Raw genomic sequence first — 18,913 nt, 5'->3', positions numbered from 1 at the left:
GAGAATATTACCTTAGATGTCCTTGCCTTAAGTTTCTTGCCTAATTCCCTAGTCTTTCTTAAGGACATCCCACCTTCCACTAACTTTGTCGTTGGTGCCAACGTGCACCAAGACAACTGGATCCTTCCCAGCCCCTCCCAACAATCTTTCTACCCGGTTTGCGATGTGCCGCACCAGAGCACCCAGGAGACAACAGACCGTACGGCGATCACGGTCCCGGTAGCAGATTGCCCTATCTGTCTTCCTAATAATGGAATCCCCTACCACCACAATCTGACTAGGTACCTTACTAACTTTTATCCCAACTGCGCCAGAGGGACCGCTCTCCTCTGGTTGCTAGATGGAACAGTCTCCTCCGGCCCCGTCATTTCCGCACTATCATCCTCCAATTCCTCGTCCAGTCGTGCAAATTTATTCGGGCTTGATAGTTCAGACTCTTTTTCTTCCAACTGTGACCCAGCTAACTGCCTGGTCATCCTCATCTATCAGTGACCTCTCCCTCAACTCCTCCACTGTTCTATCTAAACTTCGCTCGAGATTGTGAATATCCCTCAGTCGCATAACGGTTTGCTCTAGATCAGTTACCTGGGCTTCCAGGGCAACCGTTCGCACACACCTCGTGCAGGTGTACTCACACTGGGACGGTTGCTCCAGGTGCGCGTACATCTTGCACGACATGCACTGAGTGAAATCCCCAATCCCAGCCCCACCCATATTTTTGTAAGGTCTAACTCCCTGTTACCCAAGAAGAAATAGAGAAGCAAAACTATCTAGGCAAAACACTTACTATACAATAATGAAGTTTGGCTTATACTTATCTATCCTTTGCGTCCCCTAATCCTTCGCTTTTATGCAGCAGTAGTCACCAGTTCCTTCGCTTTTATTCAGCAGTCTCCGTCCCCTTCCGTCCTCTCCTCTGATGTCTGCAGCAGCAGTCTTCCTTGCCCCCTTGTGCAGCTCAGCAGTGGATTCAGACTCCGCAGGCAGATTGTGGGTCCCTGGTAGTACCTGCTGGCAGCAGCAGTAGGCTCTTTCCCCACCGGCAGTGTCCCTGGGCAGTACCTAGTATGCTCACACACAAAATAGAACAAAAACAAAGACAGAAACCAAGGCAGCCCTATACCCTAAAAAAATATCTGCCCCTCACACACACAAACGAAATCTCAGCCCCTCACACACGCAACAATCACAGCCCCTCTGCTACTCCAAGTTAGAGACCCTCTCACTCACTCACAAGGTCAGCCCCTTGCAGCCTCACCAGAGACTTAATGGTATTGCAAATATTTGTGTTCCTGATTGCATATATAAAAAGCACCTTTTTCTGAATTCTAACTCACCTGCTGCTGTTTCAAACTCACTATTCACTTAAAAAGTCAAGCTTCACTTTACAATGCAAGCCCTCACAATGAATTATTTGACATAATTTGTATGCAGGGGGGAAAAAATAAATAAAAAAAAATAAAAAAAAGTGTACATTTACAGTATTTTTCTTTAACAATTAATGTGATTGTAACCTAAATTAAAAGTGACCATGTTGTCCCAAAGACATTTTTGAAAAAAATACTCAAAATACTTAAGTATCTTGCATAGTAAAAATATGTGCCACTAGACCTGAAGAATTAAAAAAAAGTATATCTAATATAGTATATATAGATGTTATGTTTATTAAAGTATGACTGTATGCCATCCTCTGCAGAGTAAGTACGGCTCATTTGATAATTTTGTGCGATATTGAATCCAACAACCAGTCTTTTTGTGTTTGGAAGGCCATTTGCACATTATGTAAGGAGTATTTTTTTTAATGGTACAATACATTCTAAAAATGTTGTTTATCATTTGGAATACCTTTCACACTTGACTAAAAAAAAAAAAGTTTTGTGTTCCCTCCACTGCTGCTGTACACCAGCTTAGAGCTCCACCAAAAAGGTGGCAATAATAGACTGACACAGAGGAGGCTGGTAAGTGTGGTTTCAAAACACACGCACACGGTTCTGCAGCCATTTGCAAGGAAAGAGGATTCTTACATACCCTTCTTTAAAATACAATTGTGGCATACTAGGGCCTGCAGCCATAACATTAATCAAGTCCAACACAACCACATCAGTGTTTAAAAGACTGCTTACTACATTAGACAGATATGTGAAGTAGTTTTACTTTTAAAAAAGGGCCCCTGGAAAGAGACTTCACAATCCATGCTTACAGTGTAAAGGTAATGTAATTCAGTCAGCTAGCATGGTTTTTAAGCAAGTGCATTGATAGGTGTTTCAGATTAGTGTAGGTTGTTTTTAGTCCCCATTACAATTGCATTTATTTAATCTTTTGATTCCTTTGCAGGACCTTCATATGTGCTCCCAGTACCGCCGCACCCCCAGTCACCAGCTCCTCTGTGCCTGCCACTTCCAGGGTTGGTGGTCTACTCAATGGGAGAAAACAAGGAGGACAACACCACCATCATCATCATCCTCAGTCCAGTTGAGCCTACGCCCCACGTACCACCGCTACAGCAGCCACCACCACCACCGCCGAGGCCACAGCCCAATATTCCCAATGTGGAGGAGATCTCTATCACCCCTCCACCACTTGCGGGAACACCATGTATGGAGCACCGGACCAACCAGCTGTACTACACTGGACAGCAAATGCGGTGGAATCGAACTGCAGAGGTGGCACAGGGCACCCGCACCCAGATAGCCTTGCAGATCAATAATATCTTGCAGGAAATGACCCAGGCCATAGAGTAGTGAATTGTGGTGGCCTGGGATCAACTGCAGGTGACCCGAGAGCACACGCAGGCCATCCGGGAGCAAACACATATTTGTGGTCCACCAGTCGCCCCCTCAAGACGTAGTGATTGCAGGGGGGGTGAGTCATCAAGGGGCTTCCTCTTCCCAGTGATCATTTGTCTCCCCCCCCCCCCCCCTTCATTCTCTTTCAAACAATATTTTGTTGACATTTGTGACCATTTTTTTCAGATTAAGTAGTGTGTCCTTTAAAAAAAAAATACAAACACCTTTTCTGAAACTTCATTTGAAAGTAACATCTTTATTTACCCTTAATGGGTAGTCATTGTATGTTTGTTTAGGCAAATACACTATTTAGGGGGTACATTAAGGGAATTATGTTTTGTAGCACATGTAAAACAAGATTGAGTGAGTACATTTGACCTAATGGCTTAATATAATGTCCTTTAACACATACATGTATAAAGGTGTCCTCCCCTACTGTAAATCTTTGCTGCAGTCAGGCTAAACAGACGCAAGGTTCATCATTTTGCACATTTAACCCCCAAAAATGTGTCTTGGACACAAATGAGTGTACTAAGTCACACAAGTAGATCCAGCTGAATTCAATGATATGTGGCATGCCTATATTCTGTGTATAGTTGCGACTGTATTGTCATCCTAATACATTAGACAATTTTGCAAAATGCCCGATGTTTGTGGACATTTGACATTTTGCAGTTATCGGCTCCCATTATATCCCGGCCATTACCTTCAAACCATTTTTTATTCACCGCTATTTTTTACAGGTACAAGAAAGAAACATATTCCATTTCAACATTATCAGTAAGACATTTGTTTTGTTTCAAAAAAGAAAAATCATTTTTTGTCAATTGACAACATCTCAGTAATACAATGTACCTCTGAGGATGTTTCATTCTTTGTATTTTTTATGTCCTACAAACAGTACCAACCCCTTACCCATGGCTTAGTTTTGTTTTTCACTGTTATTTAACCAACACAGTTAGCTTTAAATTAATACACTTTTATTTAAATGAATCATGCGACATTTAAACAAGGGAAAAGTAATTTGGTCATACAGGCAACCAAACAGAAGTGAAAGAAAAATCTGTGACTTTTTGAAAACAATGTGCAGTGGTGTAAGGCAGAATGTGGTCTATGCTACGAGTAAGCATACTAGCTAGTACGTTAGTCACATTCAAAGGCTGCTTCAGACAGTTACCTGCATCTACAAAAGAACAGGTAAACGATGCCCTATTTTGGGGAATATTTATCAAAGATTGGAGAGAGATAAAAAGGCAATGTACTAAGCCAGAGGTTCCCAAACTGTGTGCCGTGGCTCCTTGGGGTGCCTCGGGACACTTGCAGGGGTGCCCTGGGTTGGTGGTCCAGGACCAATTCAAATTATTCATGGTCAATATAAGAGGCAAAACCAGTGCTGGTGGCTGCCAGTTATAAAATATGTGGCCAAACTGAAGGAAATCTTGTCCCTCACCACACAACTGACCCTAAGGATGACATATAAACGCGATCTATTTAATGTAATATTTCTTTCTAAATTTCTCAATAAGAAATTTTTGGCCTAGGGGTGCCGTGAAAAAAATTCTGATATTCTAGGGCGCCGTGATTCAAAAAAGTTTGGAAACCACTGTACTAAGCCTTGGAGAGGGACAAGTTGAGGCAGATAAAAGTACCAGACAATCAGCTCGTATAATTTTTCAAACACAGCCTGTAACATGAATGCTAGGAGCTGGTTGGCTGGTACTTTATCACTCTCCAAGGATTAGAACAAATACTAACCTGTCAGCTTCTACCGATAATTTTTCAAACACAGCATGTAAAATGACAGTTAGGAGCCGATTGGTTGGTACTTTATCTCTCTCCAAGTTTTGATAAAACTAGTCCATAGATTGATCCAGTAGCGAGATTAGGGCATAATGTTATTTAAGATGACCAAATCAGCTCATTTACTATTCTTACGCCAATTGACAATTCAAGCATTTAGATTTTTTGTTTAAATGCTCAAAGTTAACAGATTTCAAGCATCCTAAATTTGGATTTGAGTTTATAATGGGGAGCAAAATGAGCATCTCACATTTAAGCCACTTGCACAGCAATAAGACCTGAACAGAGTCACCAACTGAGCAGGAGTGACACTTCCTATGGCAGCTAATGTAAGTTTATAACTGCAGCTGCCAACCAGTTTTCCAAGAGAAAAAGCCCCCACAGTTGCATAGATTGGGAATATGCAACTCCTATATGGTTTCTTACAAATTAGAGTTACTTGGCTTTAGATAGAAAATTATTTTAAGACCTTCCGCGTCTTCACGCAATAAAAATGGAAGTATTTATCGCTGCAAAAATCATAATGCAAATTGATTGACTACTTACAAAAGATTATGCATAGTAGTCTAAATCATCGAGCAACAACAAATCCAAGGCGTTTCACCTAACAATTGTATTTCCTGCCTCAATATATGGACTGGTCATTGAATGTCATGTGAATAACAGCAGACCACATCTTTATGAACAGTCATACTGTAAATAATTTAGTTGCTGCTGCAGAACAGCGATGTGTCACTATGGCCCAAATGTATTAATCTTCAATAAGAGAAAGTGGAGACGGATAAAGAATGATAAAGGAGCAGCCAATCAGCTCCTGTCATTTTACAAACACAGCCTGTAACATGGCAGTTAGGAGCTGGTTGGCTGGTAATTTATCATTCTTTATCAGTCCCCACTTCATCACTTTTTAAGGCCCAAATATATTAAGCCTTTGTCCTAAGAGATCTATAAAAACAAAGACCATCAACTGTTCTGCACCAGGAAGCGTGAACCAGTAAAATACTATATAATTAATGATCCTATGAGAAATCCCTTTTGAGACTATTAAAAGCAGATTTTTACAATCCTAAACATAGAAGGAAAGCGTCCCACATGATCAAATCAAGCCAGTTCCTGGATTTGGCTAAGACCATTTGCATATTGGAAGTCACTGCTGTTTTCATAGTTGTACATGTCCAAAGCTACCTCACAGCTCTCCCTCACCACTTGCTCACGATCTTCCATGTGCGCCTTAAGTGCTTTCAAGCAATCGTCCTGTGCAATAGACCCCAAAGCTTCAGCACACTCATGGCGCACCATCGGATTCTCCTCTAATCGATCCAATGCTGCGGCAAGCCCTGGGACTGCTGCTTCATGTTGCATCTGACCCAAGACATAGCCAATCTCATGGCGAAATAGAGCGCCACCACACTGTAAACCTGTAAAGAAGTTGAACAATGAGACACTGATTTTTCTAAAGTAATTTAAAACAAGTTGGATATATGAACATGGTTTTACATTGGAGGTGCGTTTTGACACTAAAAACTTCTGCGTTAATGCGAGAGACAAACACATATCACTGATTTCTACTATTTAGGACCCTACTAAGTCAGCTCTCTTTCAGCTAACAGCCCAATCACTTACAGATGTGTCCTGCATAAGGAAGTCAAAAGTGTACAGTGCTCAAATCCTAATAAATAGCACCTTAAACGTTCCATACACAAAAACATAACCATTGTAATGCATACTTGCCTACCTGACACTGTCCATGAGGGAGAAAATGCTCTGTTCCTGGACTTTCCTGGTAATGTATGATTGCCATCACCTGTGGTGAAACACCTTTCTTATCCATTAACTAGCTTACCACAGGTGATGACAATCATACATTACCAGGAGAGTCCAGGAACAGAGCATTTTCTCCCTCATGGAGAGGGTCAGGTAGGCAAGTATGTTGTAATGTACTCTCCTGTAGCATCAATTCTCTACATTCACTCCCTTACAATACTTTTGTCTGATTAAATACATGGTATATTATAGTAGGTTTGTCCAAGTGTTTATGTGAACAGATGGCCACATGTATGTTATAAATACATAGTTGCAGGAAACAAAATAGAGTTTTTATACTTCCGTTAAATGCTTTTGTCTATTATATATGCTGAACTGGAGGGACCCGGTATGATATACTGGCAGACTGGATGCCGGCTGTCAGTATCCTCCAGTCTGCCTGAATACCAGCAGTGAGCCCCCTTGCAGGCTCGCTGCGCTCACCACGTCGCCTGAAGATCCATAATGCCACAGCAATGGTATCTCAGTCATTAGAGAGCATCAGGTGAACTGCCATAAGAGAAACCAGCAGGATCATAAGATAGGTATAGACAAATGTTCCAGCTGTTGTGGTGGTATTCTTACCTGGGTTGGAACACTGTGAAGCAGATTTTACCAACAAACAGGCAGCTCTACCAGGAGATAGGTACCATAACTCAGGGGTATACCAACAGGCTGTGTGCAGATGCGGTCAGCCAGATATAGACATGACAACAGCTCTCTTGAATCACAAGGTAGAGATACCCAGGACAAAGGATAATGTGTACAGAGAGCACGTACGTAGTTACCATCCGATAACTGTGTGCACACTTTTAGTACACAGCTGCTGTACCAAAAATGGCTTGGTTCAAGTCCAAATGATAATGATGACTACAGCTATTTGCGGTGGATGGTGCGACCGCATGCTGCACGCAACTCAAAAATAAGAATTTACTTACCGATAATTCTATTTCTCGGAGTCCGTAGTGGATGCTGGGGTTCCTGAAAGGACCATGGGGGATAGCGGCTCCGCAGGAGACAGGGCACAAAAGTAAAGCCTTCCGATCAGGTGGTGTGCACTGGCTCCTCCCCCTATGACCCTCCTCCAAGCCAGTTAGGTACTGTGCCCGGACGAGCGTACACAATAAGGGAGGAATTTTGAATCCCGGGTAAGACTCATACCAGCCACACCAATCACACCGTACAACTTGTGATCTAAAGCCAGTTAACAGTATGATAACAGCGGAGCCTCTGAAAAGATGGCTCACAACAATAATAACCCGATTTTTGTAACTATTTACAAGTATTGCAGATAATCCGCACTTGGGATGGGCGCCCAGCATCCACTACGGACTCCGAGAAATAGAATTATCGGTAAGTAAATTCTTATTTTCTCTATCGTCCTAGTGGATGCTGGGGTTCCTGAAAGGACCATGGGGATTATACCAAAGCTCCCAAACGGGCGGGAGAGTGCGGATGACTCTGCAGCACCGAATGAGAGAACTCCAGGTCCTCCTTAGCCAGGGTATCAAATTTGTAGAATTTAGCAAACGTGTTTGCCCCTGACCAAGTAGCTGCTCGGCAAAGTTGTAAAGCCGAGACCCCTCGGGCAGCCGCCCAAGATGAGCCCACCTTCCTTGTGGAATGGGCATTTACATATTTTGGCTGTGGCAGGCCTGCCACAGAATGTGCAAGCTGAATTGTATTACACATCCAACTAGCAATAGTCTGCTTAGAAGCAAGAGCACCCAGTTTGTTGGGTGCATACAGGATAACAGCAAGTCAGTTTTCCTGACTCCAGCCGTCCTGGAACATATTTTCAGGGCCCTGACAACATCTAGCAACTTGGAGTCCTCCAAGTCCCTAGTAGGTGCAAGGCACCACAATAAGCTGGTTCAGGTGAAACACTGACACCACCTTAGGGAGAGAACTGGGGACGAGTCCGCAGCTCTGCCCTGTCCGAATGGACAAACAGATATGGGCTTTTTTGAGAAAAAACCACCAATTTGACACTCGCCTGGTCCAGGCCAGGGCCAAGAGCATGGTCACTTTTCATGTGAGATGCTTCAAATCCACAGATTTGACTGGTTTTAAACCAATGTGATTTGAGGAATCCCAGAACTACGTTGAGATCCCACAGTGCCACTGGAGGCACAAAAGGGGGTTGTATATGCAATACTCCCTTGACAAACTTCTGGACTTCAGGAATTGAAGCCAATTTTTTCTGGAAGAAAATCGACAGGGCCGAAATTTGAACCTTATTGGACCCCAATTTGAGGCCCATAGACACTCCTGTTTGCAGGAAATGCAGGAAACGACCGAGTTGAAATTTCTTTGTGGGGCCTTCCTGGCCTCACACCACGCAACATATTTTCGCCACATGTGGTGATAATGTTGTGCGGTCACCTCCTTTCTGGCTTTGACCAGGGTAGGAATGACCTCTTCCGGAATGCCTTTTTCCCTTAGGATCCGGCTTTCCACCGCCATGCCGACAAACGCAGCTGCGGTAAGTCTTGGAACAGACATGGTACTTGCTGAAGCAAGTCCCTTCTTAGCGGCAGAGGCCATAAGACCTCTGTAAGCATCTCTTGAAGTTCCGGGTACCAAGTCCTTCTTGGCCAATCCGGAGCCATGAGTATAGTTCTTACTCCTCTACGTCTTATAATTCTCAGCACCTTAGGTATGAGAAGCAGAGGAGGGAACACATACACCGACTGGTACACCCACGGTGTTACCAGAACGTCCACAGCTATTGCCTGAGGGTCTCTTGACCTGGCGCAATACCTGTCCCGTTTTTTGTTCAGACGGGACGCCATCATGTCCACCTTTGGTATTTCCCAACGGTTTACAATCATGTGGAAAAAACTTCCCGATGAAGTTTCCACTCTCCCGGGTGGAGGTCGTGCCTGCTGAGGAAGTCTGCTTCCCAGTTTCCATTCCCGGGATGAAACACTGCTGACAGTGCTATCACATGATTTTCCGCCCAGCGAAAAGTCCTTGCAGTTTTTGCCATTGCCCTCCTGCTTCTTGTGTCGCCCTGTCTGTTTACGTGGGCGACTGCCGTGATGTTTTTCCCACTGGATCAATACCGGCTGACCTTGAAGCAGAGGTCTTGCTAAGCTTAGAGCATTATAAATTTACCCTTAGCTCCAGTATATTTATGTGGAGAAAAGTCTCCAGACTTGATCACACTCCCTGGAAATTTTTTCCTTGTGTGACTGCTCCCCAGCCTCTCGGGCTGGGCTCCGTGGTCACCAGCATCCAATCCTGAATGCCGAATCTGCGGCCCTCTAGAAGATGAGCACTCTATAACCACCACAGGAGAGACACCCTTGTCCTTGGATATAGGGTTATCCGCTGATGCATCTGAAGATGCGATCCGGACCATTTGTCCAGCAGATCCCACTGAAAAGTTCTTGCGTGAAATCTGCCGAATGGAATTGCTTCGTAGGAAGCCACCATTTTTACCAGGACCCTTGTGCAATGATGCACTGTTATTAGGAGGTTCCTGACTAACTCGGATAACTCCCTGGCTTTCTCTTCCGGGAGAAACACCTTTTTCTGGACTGTGTCCAGAATCATCCCTAGGCACAGCAGACGTGTCGTCGGGATCAGCTGCGATTTTGGAATATTTAGAATCCACCCGTGCTGTTGTAGCAGTATCCGAGATAGTGCTACTCCGACCTCCAACTGTTCCCTGGACTATGCCCTTATCAGGAGATCGTCCAAGTAAGGGATAATTAAGACGCCTTTTCTTCGAAGAAGAATCATCATTTCGGCCATTACCTTGGTAAAGACCCGGGGTGCCGTGGACAATCCAAACGGCAGCGTCTGAACCTGATAGTGACAGTTCTGCACCACGAACCTGAGGTACCCTTAGTGAGAAGGGCAAATTTGGGACATAGAGGTAAGCATCCCTGATGTCCCGGGACACTATATAGTCCCCTTCTTCCTGGATCGTTATCACTGTTCTGAGTGACTCCATCTTGATTTGAACCTTTGTAAGTGTTCAAAAAAATTTTTTTAGAATAAGTCTCACCTAGCCTTCTGGCTTCAGTACCACAATATAGTGTGGAATAATACCCCTTTTCTTGTAGTAGGAGGGGTAATTTAATTATCACCTGCTGGGAATACAGCTTGTGAATTTTTCCCATACTGCCTCCTTGTCGGAGGGAGACCTTGGTAAAGCAGACTTCAGGAGCCTGCGAAGGGGAAACGTCTCGACATTCCAATCTGTACCCCTGGGATACTACTTGTAGGATCCAGGGGTCCTGTACGGTCTCAGCGCCATGCTGAGAACTTGTCAGAAGCGGTGGAACGCTTCTGTTCCTGGGAATGGGCTGCCTGCTGCAGTCTTCTTCCCTTTCCTCTATCCCTGGGCAGATATGATCTTATAGGGACGAGAGGACTGAGGCTGAAAAGACGGTGTCTTTTTCTGCAGAGATGTGACTTAGGGTAAAGAACGGTGGATTTTCCAGCAGTTGCCGTGGCCACCAGGTCCGATGGACCGACCCCAAATAACTCCTCTTCCTTTATACGGCAATACACCTTTGTGCCGTTTGGAATCTGCATCACCTGACCACTGTCGTGTCCATAACATCTTCTGGCAGTTATGGACATCGCATTTACTCCTGATGCCAGAGTGCAAATATCCCTCTGTGCATCTCGCATATATAGAAATGCATCCTTTAAATGCTCTATAGTCAATAAAATACTGTCCCTGTCAAGGGTATCAATATTTTTAGTCAGGGAATCCGACCAAGCCACCCCAGCTCTGCACATCCAGGCTGAGGCGATCGCTGGTCGCAGTATAACACCAGTATGTGTGTATATACTATTTTATGATATTTTCCAGCCTCCTGTCAGCTGGTCCTTGAGGACGGCCCTATCTATAGACGGTACCGCCACTTGTTTTGATAAGCGTGTGAGCGCCTTTTCCACCTTAAGGGGTGTTTCCCAACGCGCCCTAACTTCTGGCGGGAAAGGGTATACCGCCCATAATTTTCTATCGGGGGGAACCCACGCATCATCACACACTTTATTTAATTTATCTGATTCAGGAAAAACTATGGTAGTTTTTTCACATCCCACATAATACCCTCTTTTGTGGTACTTGTAGTATCAGAAATATGTAACACCTCCTTCATTGCCTTTAACGTGTGGCCCTAATAAGGAATACGTTTGTTTATTCACCGTCGACACTGGATTCAGTGTCCCTGTCTGTGTCTGTGTCGACCGACTAAAGTAAACGGGCGTTTTAAAACCCCTGACGGTGTTTTTGAGACGTCTGGACCGGTACTAATTGTTTGTCGGCCGTCTCATGTCGTCAACCGACCTTGCAGCGTGTTGACATTATCACGTAATTTCCTAAATAAGCCATCCATTCCGGTGTCGACTCCCTAGAGAGTGACATCACCATTACAGGCAATTGCTCCGCCTCCTCACCAACATCGTCCTCCTACATGTCGACACACACGTACCGACACACAGCACACACACAGGGGATGCTCTGATAGAGGACAGGACCCACTAGCCCTTTGGAGAGACAGAGGGAGAGTTTGCCAGCACACACCAAAAACGCTATAATTATATAGGGACAACCTCATATAAGTGTTTTCCCTTATAGCATCTTAATATATAAGCATATCGCCAAATTAGTGCCCCCCCTCTCTGTTTTAACCCTGTTTCTGTAGTGCAGTGCAGGGGAGAGCCTGGGAGCCTTCCCTCCAGCCTTTCTGTGAGGGAAAATGGCGCTGTGTGCTGAGGAGATAGGCCCCGCCCCTTTTTCGGCGGCCTCGTCTCCCGCTCTTAACGGATTCTGGCAGGGGTTAAATATCTCCATATAGCCTCCGGAGGCTATATGTGAGGTATTTTTAGCCAAAATAGGTATTCATTTGCCTCCCAGGGCGCCCCCCTCCCAGCGCCCTGCACCCTCAGTGACTGCCGTGTGAAGTGTGCTGAGAGGAAAATGGCGCACAGCTGCAGTGCTGTGCGCTACCTTTAGAAGACTGAGGAGTCTTCTGCCGCCGATTCTGGACCTCTTCTTACTTCAGCATCTGCAAGGGGGCCGGCGGCAAGGCTCCGGTGACCATCCAGGCTGTACCTGTGATCGTCCCTCTGGAGCTGATGTCCAGTAGCCAAGAAGCCAATCCATCCTGCACGCAGGTGAGTTCACTTCTTCTCCCCTAAGTCCCTCGTTGCAGTGATCCTGTTGCCAGCAGGACTCACTGTAAAATAAAAAACCTAAGCTAAACTTTTCTAAGCAGCTCTTTAGGAGAGCCACCTAGATTGCACCCTTCTCGGCCGGGCACAAAAATCTAACTGGCTTGGTGGAGGGTCATAGGGGGAGGAGCCAGTGCACACCACCTGATCGGAAGGCTTTACTTTTGTGCCCTGTCTCCTGCGGAGCCGCTATCCCCCATGGTCCTTTCAGGAACCCCAGCATCCACTAGGACGATAGAGAAATAGCTGTAGGAGTTGGATTATATTTTCACATGCACAATGCGATCACAACTGTGGAGAAAAACACAATTGGATGAGGTCTTCAGGATTCCTCTCACCCAGGTAATCGAAGTGAAACAAATTTCCCCAGGTATTCAATTACTTGGTTTTGCGATTTGCTCTGATCACCTCTTAATGGCCTTACTGACCCAAGTCAAAGCTAATGTAATGTGATTCTAAGGGAGGATCCAGCTGCCATGTAAACAAACTTATAGGTGGCAAGTGTTTCTAGTAGCAGCGGCCCCTTCCCCCAGAGGCAAGTCCTAAATTTTGAGCATACGGATGATTTAAAAAAAAAAAAAAAAAAGGAGAGTTATGGTAGACTTACCATTGTTAACACTCTTTTTGCGAGGTACATTGGGTTTCACAGGAAAACATTGGGGTGTAGAGTGGATCTTGATCCAGAGACACCAACAGGCAAAACTTCTTAGCTGTCCCAGGAAGCACAGGAGCCTCCTCTATAACCTCGCCTCCAGGCAATGTGAGCTGAGTTTTGTTAACCAGTCCAATGCAGGAAGCAGGCAAGAGAGAAGGCAGATGTTAGTCACATAAGAATGCAATCACATGACAGGAGAAGGTACCAGTGACTAATGCCATACAAACCCAAAGAAGCTAGGTGCGTCAGGGTGGATGCCCTGTGGAACCCAATGTACCTCGCAGAAAGAGGTAACTCATTTTCTGCAGCAGGTTACATTGGTTTCCATAGGGAAAACATTGGGGATGTTCTAAAGCAATTCCTCAAGGGAGGGGATGTGCCTTACCAGATATGAGAATCCGGCGTCCAAAGGAAGCATCCTGGGAGGCGAAGGTATCAAAGGCATAGAACCAAAGAAACTTTTTCACAGAGGACCACATAGCCGCTTTGCACAACTGTTCTGGGGATGTGCCCGCTGCCCAAGAAGGACCAACAGACCGAGCAGAATAGGCCTTAATCGTCCAGCCTGCGCATAGGCATGTGCAATCACCATTCTAATCCATTTGGCCAATGTTTGGTTTTCACAAACGTGGCTGGCCTGCGAATAAGCAAACAGGACAAAGAGGGCATCAGACTGTCTAATGGAGGTAGTCCTCTCCACATAAATACGGAGAACCCTAACCACATCCAAAGAACATTCCATAAACCACAATTCCAGATGCCAGAACCACAATCTCTTGGTTAAGGTGAAAAGATTAATAAACCTTAGGTAAATAACCAGGTCGAGTTCGTAGAACTGCCTAGTCACGGTGAAATATCAGAAAGGGTGGATGACAGAACAAAGCGCCTAAGTCACACACCTGTCTTGCAGAGGAAATAGCCAGCAAGAATAGGTCCTTGGCCGTGAGCCATTTGAGGTCCACCGATTCAAGAGGTTCAAATGGCGACTCTTGAAGCCACCGGGGGGACATAGAATACGTAGAAAACCCTGAATGAATGTGTGTACATCAGATATAAAAGCAATTTTCCTCCGAAACCACACTGACAAAGCAGATATATTAACCTTGAGGGAGGCCAGATGAAGACCTAAGTCCAGGCCTCGTTGCATAAAAGTTCTGAATCTATAGGCATCATAATTCTTATCAGCACACCAAGTGAAATAAGAATTTTATACCCTGTAATAAGCATAGTCTGGATAGACACCTCGGATAATCCTTTGGCCCTCAGGAGTGAAGCTTCAAGAGCCACGCCGTCAAAGCCAGTCTGGCTAGGTCTGGGTAGAGACAAGGGCCCTGTACAAGGAGGTCTGGGCGCTAAGGAAGTAGAAGGGGATGCTCTGTTGACAGATCCTGCAGGTCTGAGAACAAATGCCGTCTGGGCCACGCTGGAGCAACTAGAAGTAGAATTCCTCCTTCTTGTTTGAACTTCCGTTGGTCCCTGGGCAGGAGTGACACTGGAGGGAACACATAGGGCAGCCGAAAAGTTCCATGGAACCGCCAGTGCGTCCACGAACGCTGCTTGAGGATCCCTGGTCCTTGATCTGAAGACTGGAACCTTGTGATTGTGTTGAGACGCCATGAGGTCTATGTCCGGTAGGCCCCACCTGTCCACTAGGTGTTGAAAGACTTCTGGATGAAGACTCCACTCTCCGGCGTGCACGTCTTGGTGACTGAGGAAGTCCACTTCCCAGTTCAGGACACCCGGAAGGAACACTGCCGATATGGCTGGCAGATAGCGTACTGCCCAACAAAGGATCTTTGACACTTCCAACATTGCCATGCGGCTTTGAGTGCCACCTTGATGGTTTATGTATGCCACCGTGGTGGCGTTGTCTGATCGTACTTGAACAGATCTGTTCTGTACTAGAGGCAGGGCGAGAAAGTGCACTGAACACTGCCCTCAGCTCCAGAAAATTTATCAGAGTGATTCCTCCTTGGTCCACTGACCTTGAAAAGAGTGTTGCTCCAACACCTCTCCCCATTCCCTCAGACTGGCGTCCGTTGTCAGCAGGACCCAGTCGGGGACCCAGAAGGGACGGCCCCGGCTCAATTGCTGGTCCTGGAGCCACCAGGTCAGCGACAGACGAACCTCCAAAGTCAAAGAGATTATGTGAGACCTGATCCGATGAGGCAGGCCGTCCCACTTGGAAATGATTAACCTCTGTAGTGGGCGGGAATGAAATTGAAGGCACTCTACCATGTCGCAGGTCGACACCATCAGACGAAGTATTTGCATCGTCGAGTGTATAGACACCCTGGGGCGACGAAGGAAGCATCTTATCTTGTCCTGAAGCTTCAGGAATTTTTATGGAGACAGAAACAGTCTCTGACTGTGTGTCCAGGAGTGTCCCCAGGTGCACCATGCTCTGAGCTGGGACCAGCGAGGACTTCTTCCAATTGATAAGCCACTCGTAGGCTTGCAGGAAGGTTACCCTCAGTTGCAGATGACTGAGGAGGACTTCGTGGGAATTTGCCAGAATCAGCAGGTCGATAGAGATGAGTCTTCATCACGGCCATGACCTTGGTGAAGATCCGAGGAGCCGAAGCCAGTCCAAATGGCAGATCCTGGAATGGGGTTGGAGTGGAGGTTACCAATAGCAAACCGCAGAAACTGCTGATGCGATATGGCAATAGGTATATGCAGGTATGCATCCTGTATATCCAGGGATACCATATAGTCTCCGGGTTCCATAGCCAGCACAATGGAGCACAGCGTTTCCATACAAAACCTGGATACTGTCACAAACTTGTTCAGAGATTTGAGGTTGAGTATAGGCCACAAAGACCAATTGGGGTTCAGGACTAGAAACAGGGTCAACCTCTGCCTCTTTGGGACTGAGGTACCGGCACAACCACTCCAGTACTCAGGAGGTAACTCGCCACAGTTTGTAGAGCTTACGCTTTTAACATATCCTAAGGGAGAGCCGTAGTGCAAAACTGGTAAGGGAGATGTCTCTGGAAAGAGACAGCGAACCCGTGAGAGACAACTTTCAGTACCCATGCGTCTGAAGTGGTCTTTAACCAGACCTGGGCGAACTGTAGAAGTCGGCCTCCCACCCTGGCGTTCCCCAGGGGGAGGCCCACACCGTCATGCAGCAAGATTGTCTTGTTTAGAAGCAGGCTGATGGGCCGCCCAGGATTGTTTGGCCTTGGGCTTTGTGGTTTTGGGAGCACGAGATTGATTGTCTCGGGTATGCCTGACCTTTTGCTTTCCCTTGAGGCCGAAAGGTGGTACCTTTTGCCTTCTTTGCAGAAGGATTAGTATTTGAGTTAGCAGCCACTAAGACTGCCTTCCTCTCAGACACAACAAAATGTTCCCAGTGAAGGGGAGAACCTCCAAGGTCTTTTTGGAGTCTAGGTCTACCTTCCATGACCTCAACCACAGAATACGGTGAACCAGGACAGACAGTCGATGCCTTGGCTGCCAACACAACTGCCTCAGAGGACGTCTCCTGAATGTAATAGGTAAAGTGAGACAGGTATTGTCTAGCATTGTCAGAGATATCCTCGGGCACCTTTTACCCGAATAACTGAACCCACGCTTCAATACCTTTTGCAGCCCAGGAGGAAGCAATAGTGCACAGCTCCTGTAAGGGAATAAACAGATTTCAGGCATCCCTCCACATGCTGATCTGTCGGCTCCTTCAGTGAAGTGACAGTCGTGACGGGCAGAGTGGATAACACCACGAGACAGGTGACTTGAGAATCCACCAGCGGAGAATTTTCCCATTTATTACATAACTCTGCAGGGAGAGGATAGCGAGCCAAGGCCCATTTAGGCAGAGGGAATTTCTTCCCGGGGAGTAGACCAGGGTTCCCGCCTGATGTCCACTAAATGGTCAGAACCGGATTCAGTGTCTGACAGGACCGTATGCTCCCCCTCCACTTCAGATGAGACATCAGAGAGGTTTGTAGACTGAGGTGGAAGATGCCCGCTCTGATGACCCAGAGATATGGGAGTGACCTGGAGTGGATTTTAGTCTAACCAAGGACTGATTTAATTGCTGCAGCTGGTTAGATAACTTTTCTGCCCAAGGCGGATTAACCATAGGGACAATTTGTGGCTGTGGTGGCACAGGTGGTCCCATAGAGAGCATAAGGCGTTCTACCAGAGTACCCAGCAGGTTAGTGAACGCAGCCCAGGGTGGCTCCTGAGTAGGCACAGGAGCTGCGGACTGACTAGGACTAGTTTATGACACATAGTACACAGACCATCATACACACCTTCCCCCTCTGGTAAATCCTTGGAGCATGCTCTGCATGATGCAGGAGCTTCCACTGATTTACTGCCCTGTTAGACAGTACGACAGAGGTTCCCAAATGCAGTCTTCAATCTACCCCAACAGTCCTGGTTTTAAAAGTATCCATGCTTGGCCACAGGTGACTTAATTAGCACCTTAGTCAATTTGATTTAACCATCTGTGCTGAGCCATGGATATATCTAAAACCTGGACTGTTGGGGAGCCTTGAGGACCGCGTTTGGGAACCTCTGCATTATGATATTGATGCAACAACAGAGCGACTTAGTACGATAAAGCCATCCAAAGTACAAAATCTGCAAATAAATCCAGTATTAATGGGACTGAGTACACAGTATAATATACGTATTGGATAAATACTGTGTTGCACTATATATGGAGACCCAGACGCACCTAGTCCCTCAGTGTACAGAATATAGTGACAGTTATATCTGGGAAACAGAGTGAAACCACACAGCAGATACAGGGACACAAAGTCAGTCACAGGCAATGCAGAAATTATTATTACAATAAAGCTGCACTGGACTAGTGTGTATGAGTGAGTGAGAAAGAGTGTGAGAGATTTTGATTGATTTATGGTAGACTTACCATGGTTAAATCTCTTTCTGCGAGGTACACTGGAAGCATCCTGGGAGGCGGAAGTATCAAAGGCATAGAACCTGATGAAGGTGTTCACCGAGGACCACGTAGCCGCCTTGCACAATTGTTCAGCGGACGCGCCACGGTGGGCCGCCCAAGAAGGTCCAAGAAACTGAGTAGAATGGGCATTAATAGCAGCAAGAGCTGGAAGGCTAGCCTGTGCATAGGCTTGTGCAATCACCATTCTAATCCATCTGGCCAAGGATTGCTTATTCGCAGGCTAGTAACGTTTGTGAAAACCAAAAAGTACAAAAAGGGTATCCTGCCCTCCTGAGGGAGGCAGTCCTCTCCACGTAAATACGGAGAGCCTTTACCACATCCAAAGACCGCTCTTTAGAGGACAATCAAGAAGAGATAAAGGCGGGAACCACAATCTCTTGGTTAAGATGAAAACATGATACCACCTTAGGTAGATAACCCGAAGAACTGCCCGGTCACAGTGAAAAATCAGAACGGGTGGGCGACAGGACTAAGCGCCTAAGTTCGACACCCTCCTAGCAGAGGCAATAGCCAGTAAAAACACGACCTTAAGTGTAAGACATTTAAGGTCCACAGACTCATGAAGTTCAAATGGAGACTCTTGTAGGGGATTTAAGACAACAGACAGAGCCCATGGAGCCACGGAAGGGACATAGGGAGGCTGAATCCATAAAACGCCCTGAATGAAAGTCAGGAATAGATGCAGTTTTCCTCTGAAACCACACCGACAAGGCAGATATATGAACCTTGAGG

General features: G+C 46.0%; 1 protein-coding gene across 1 annotated transcript in view; it reads right to left on the bottom strand.

Annotated features, from left to right (window-relative positions):
* Window positions 1-3,022: 3,022 nt before the first annotated feature.
* The window catches only part of DOHH (deoxyhypusine hydroxylase), a 119,407-nt gene continuing 103,516 nt past the window's right edge, over window positions 3,023-18,913 (bottom strand). The window contains exon 4 of the mRNA XM_063915439.1: window positions 3,023-6,004. Coding sequence (XP_063771509.1) covers window positions 5,688-6,004 — 317 coding nt within the window. The 3' untranslated portion in view covers window positions 3,023-5,687. The remainder of the gene's footprint in view (window positions 6,005-18,913) is intronic.

This window comes from Pseudophryne corroboree, chromosome 1, assembly GCF_028390025.1.
Source record: "Pseudophryne corroboree isolate aPseCor3 chromosome 1, aPseCor3.hap2, whole genome shotgun sequence".
Classification (NCBI taxonomy): Eukaryota; Metazoa; Chordata; class Amphibia; order Anura; family Myobatrachidae; genus Pseudophryne; species Pseudophryne corroboree.
This window is presented reverse-complemented; position numbering and strand designations above follow the sequence as displayed.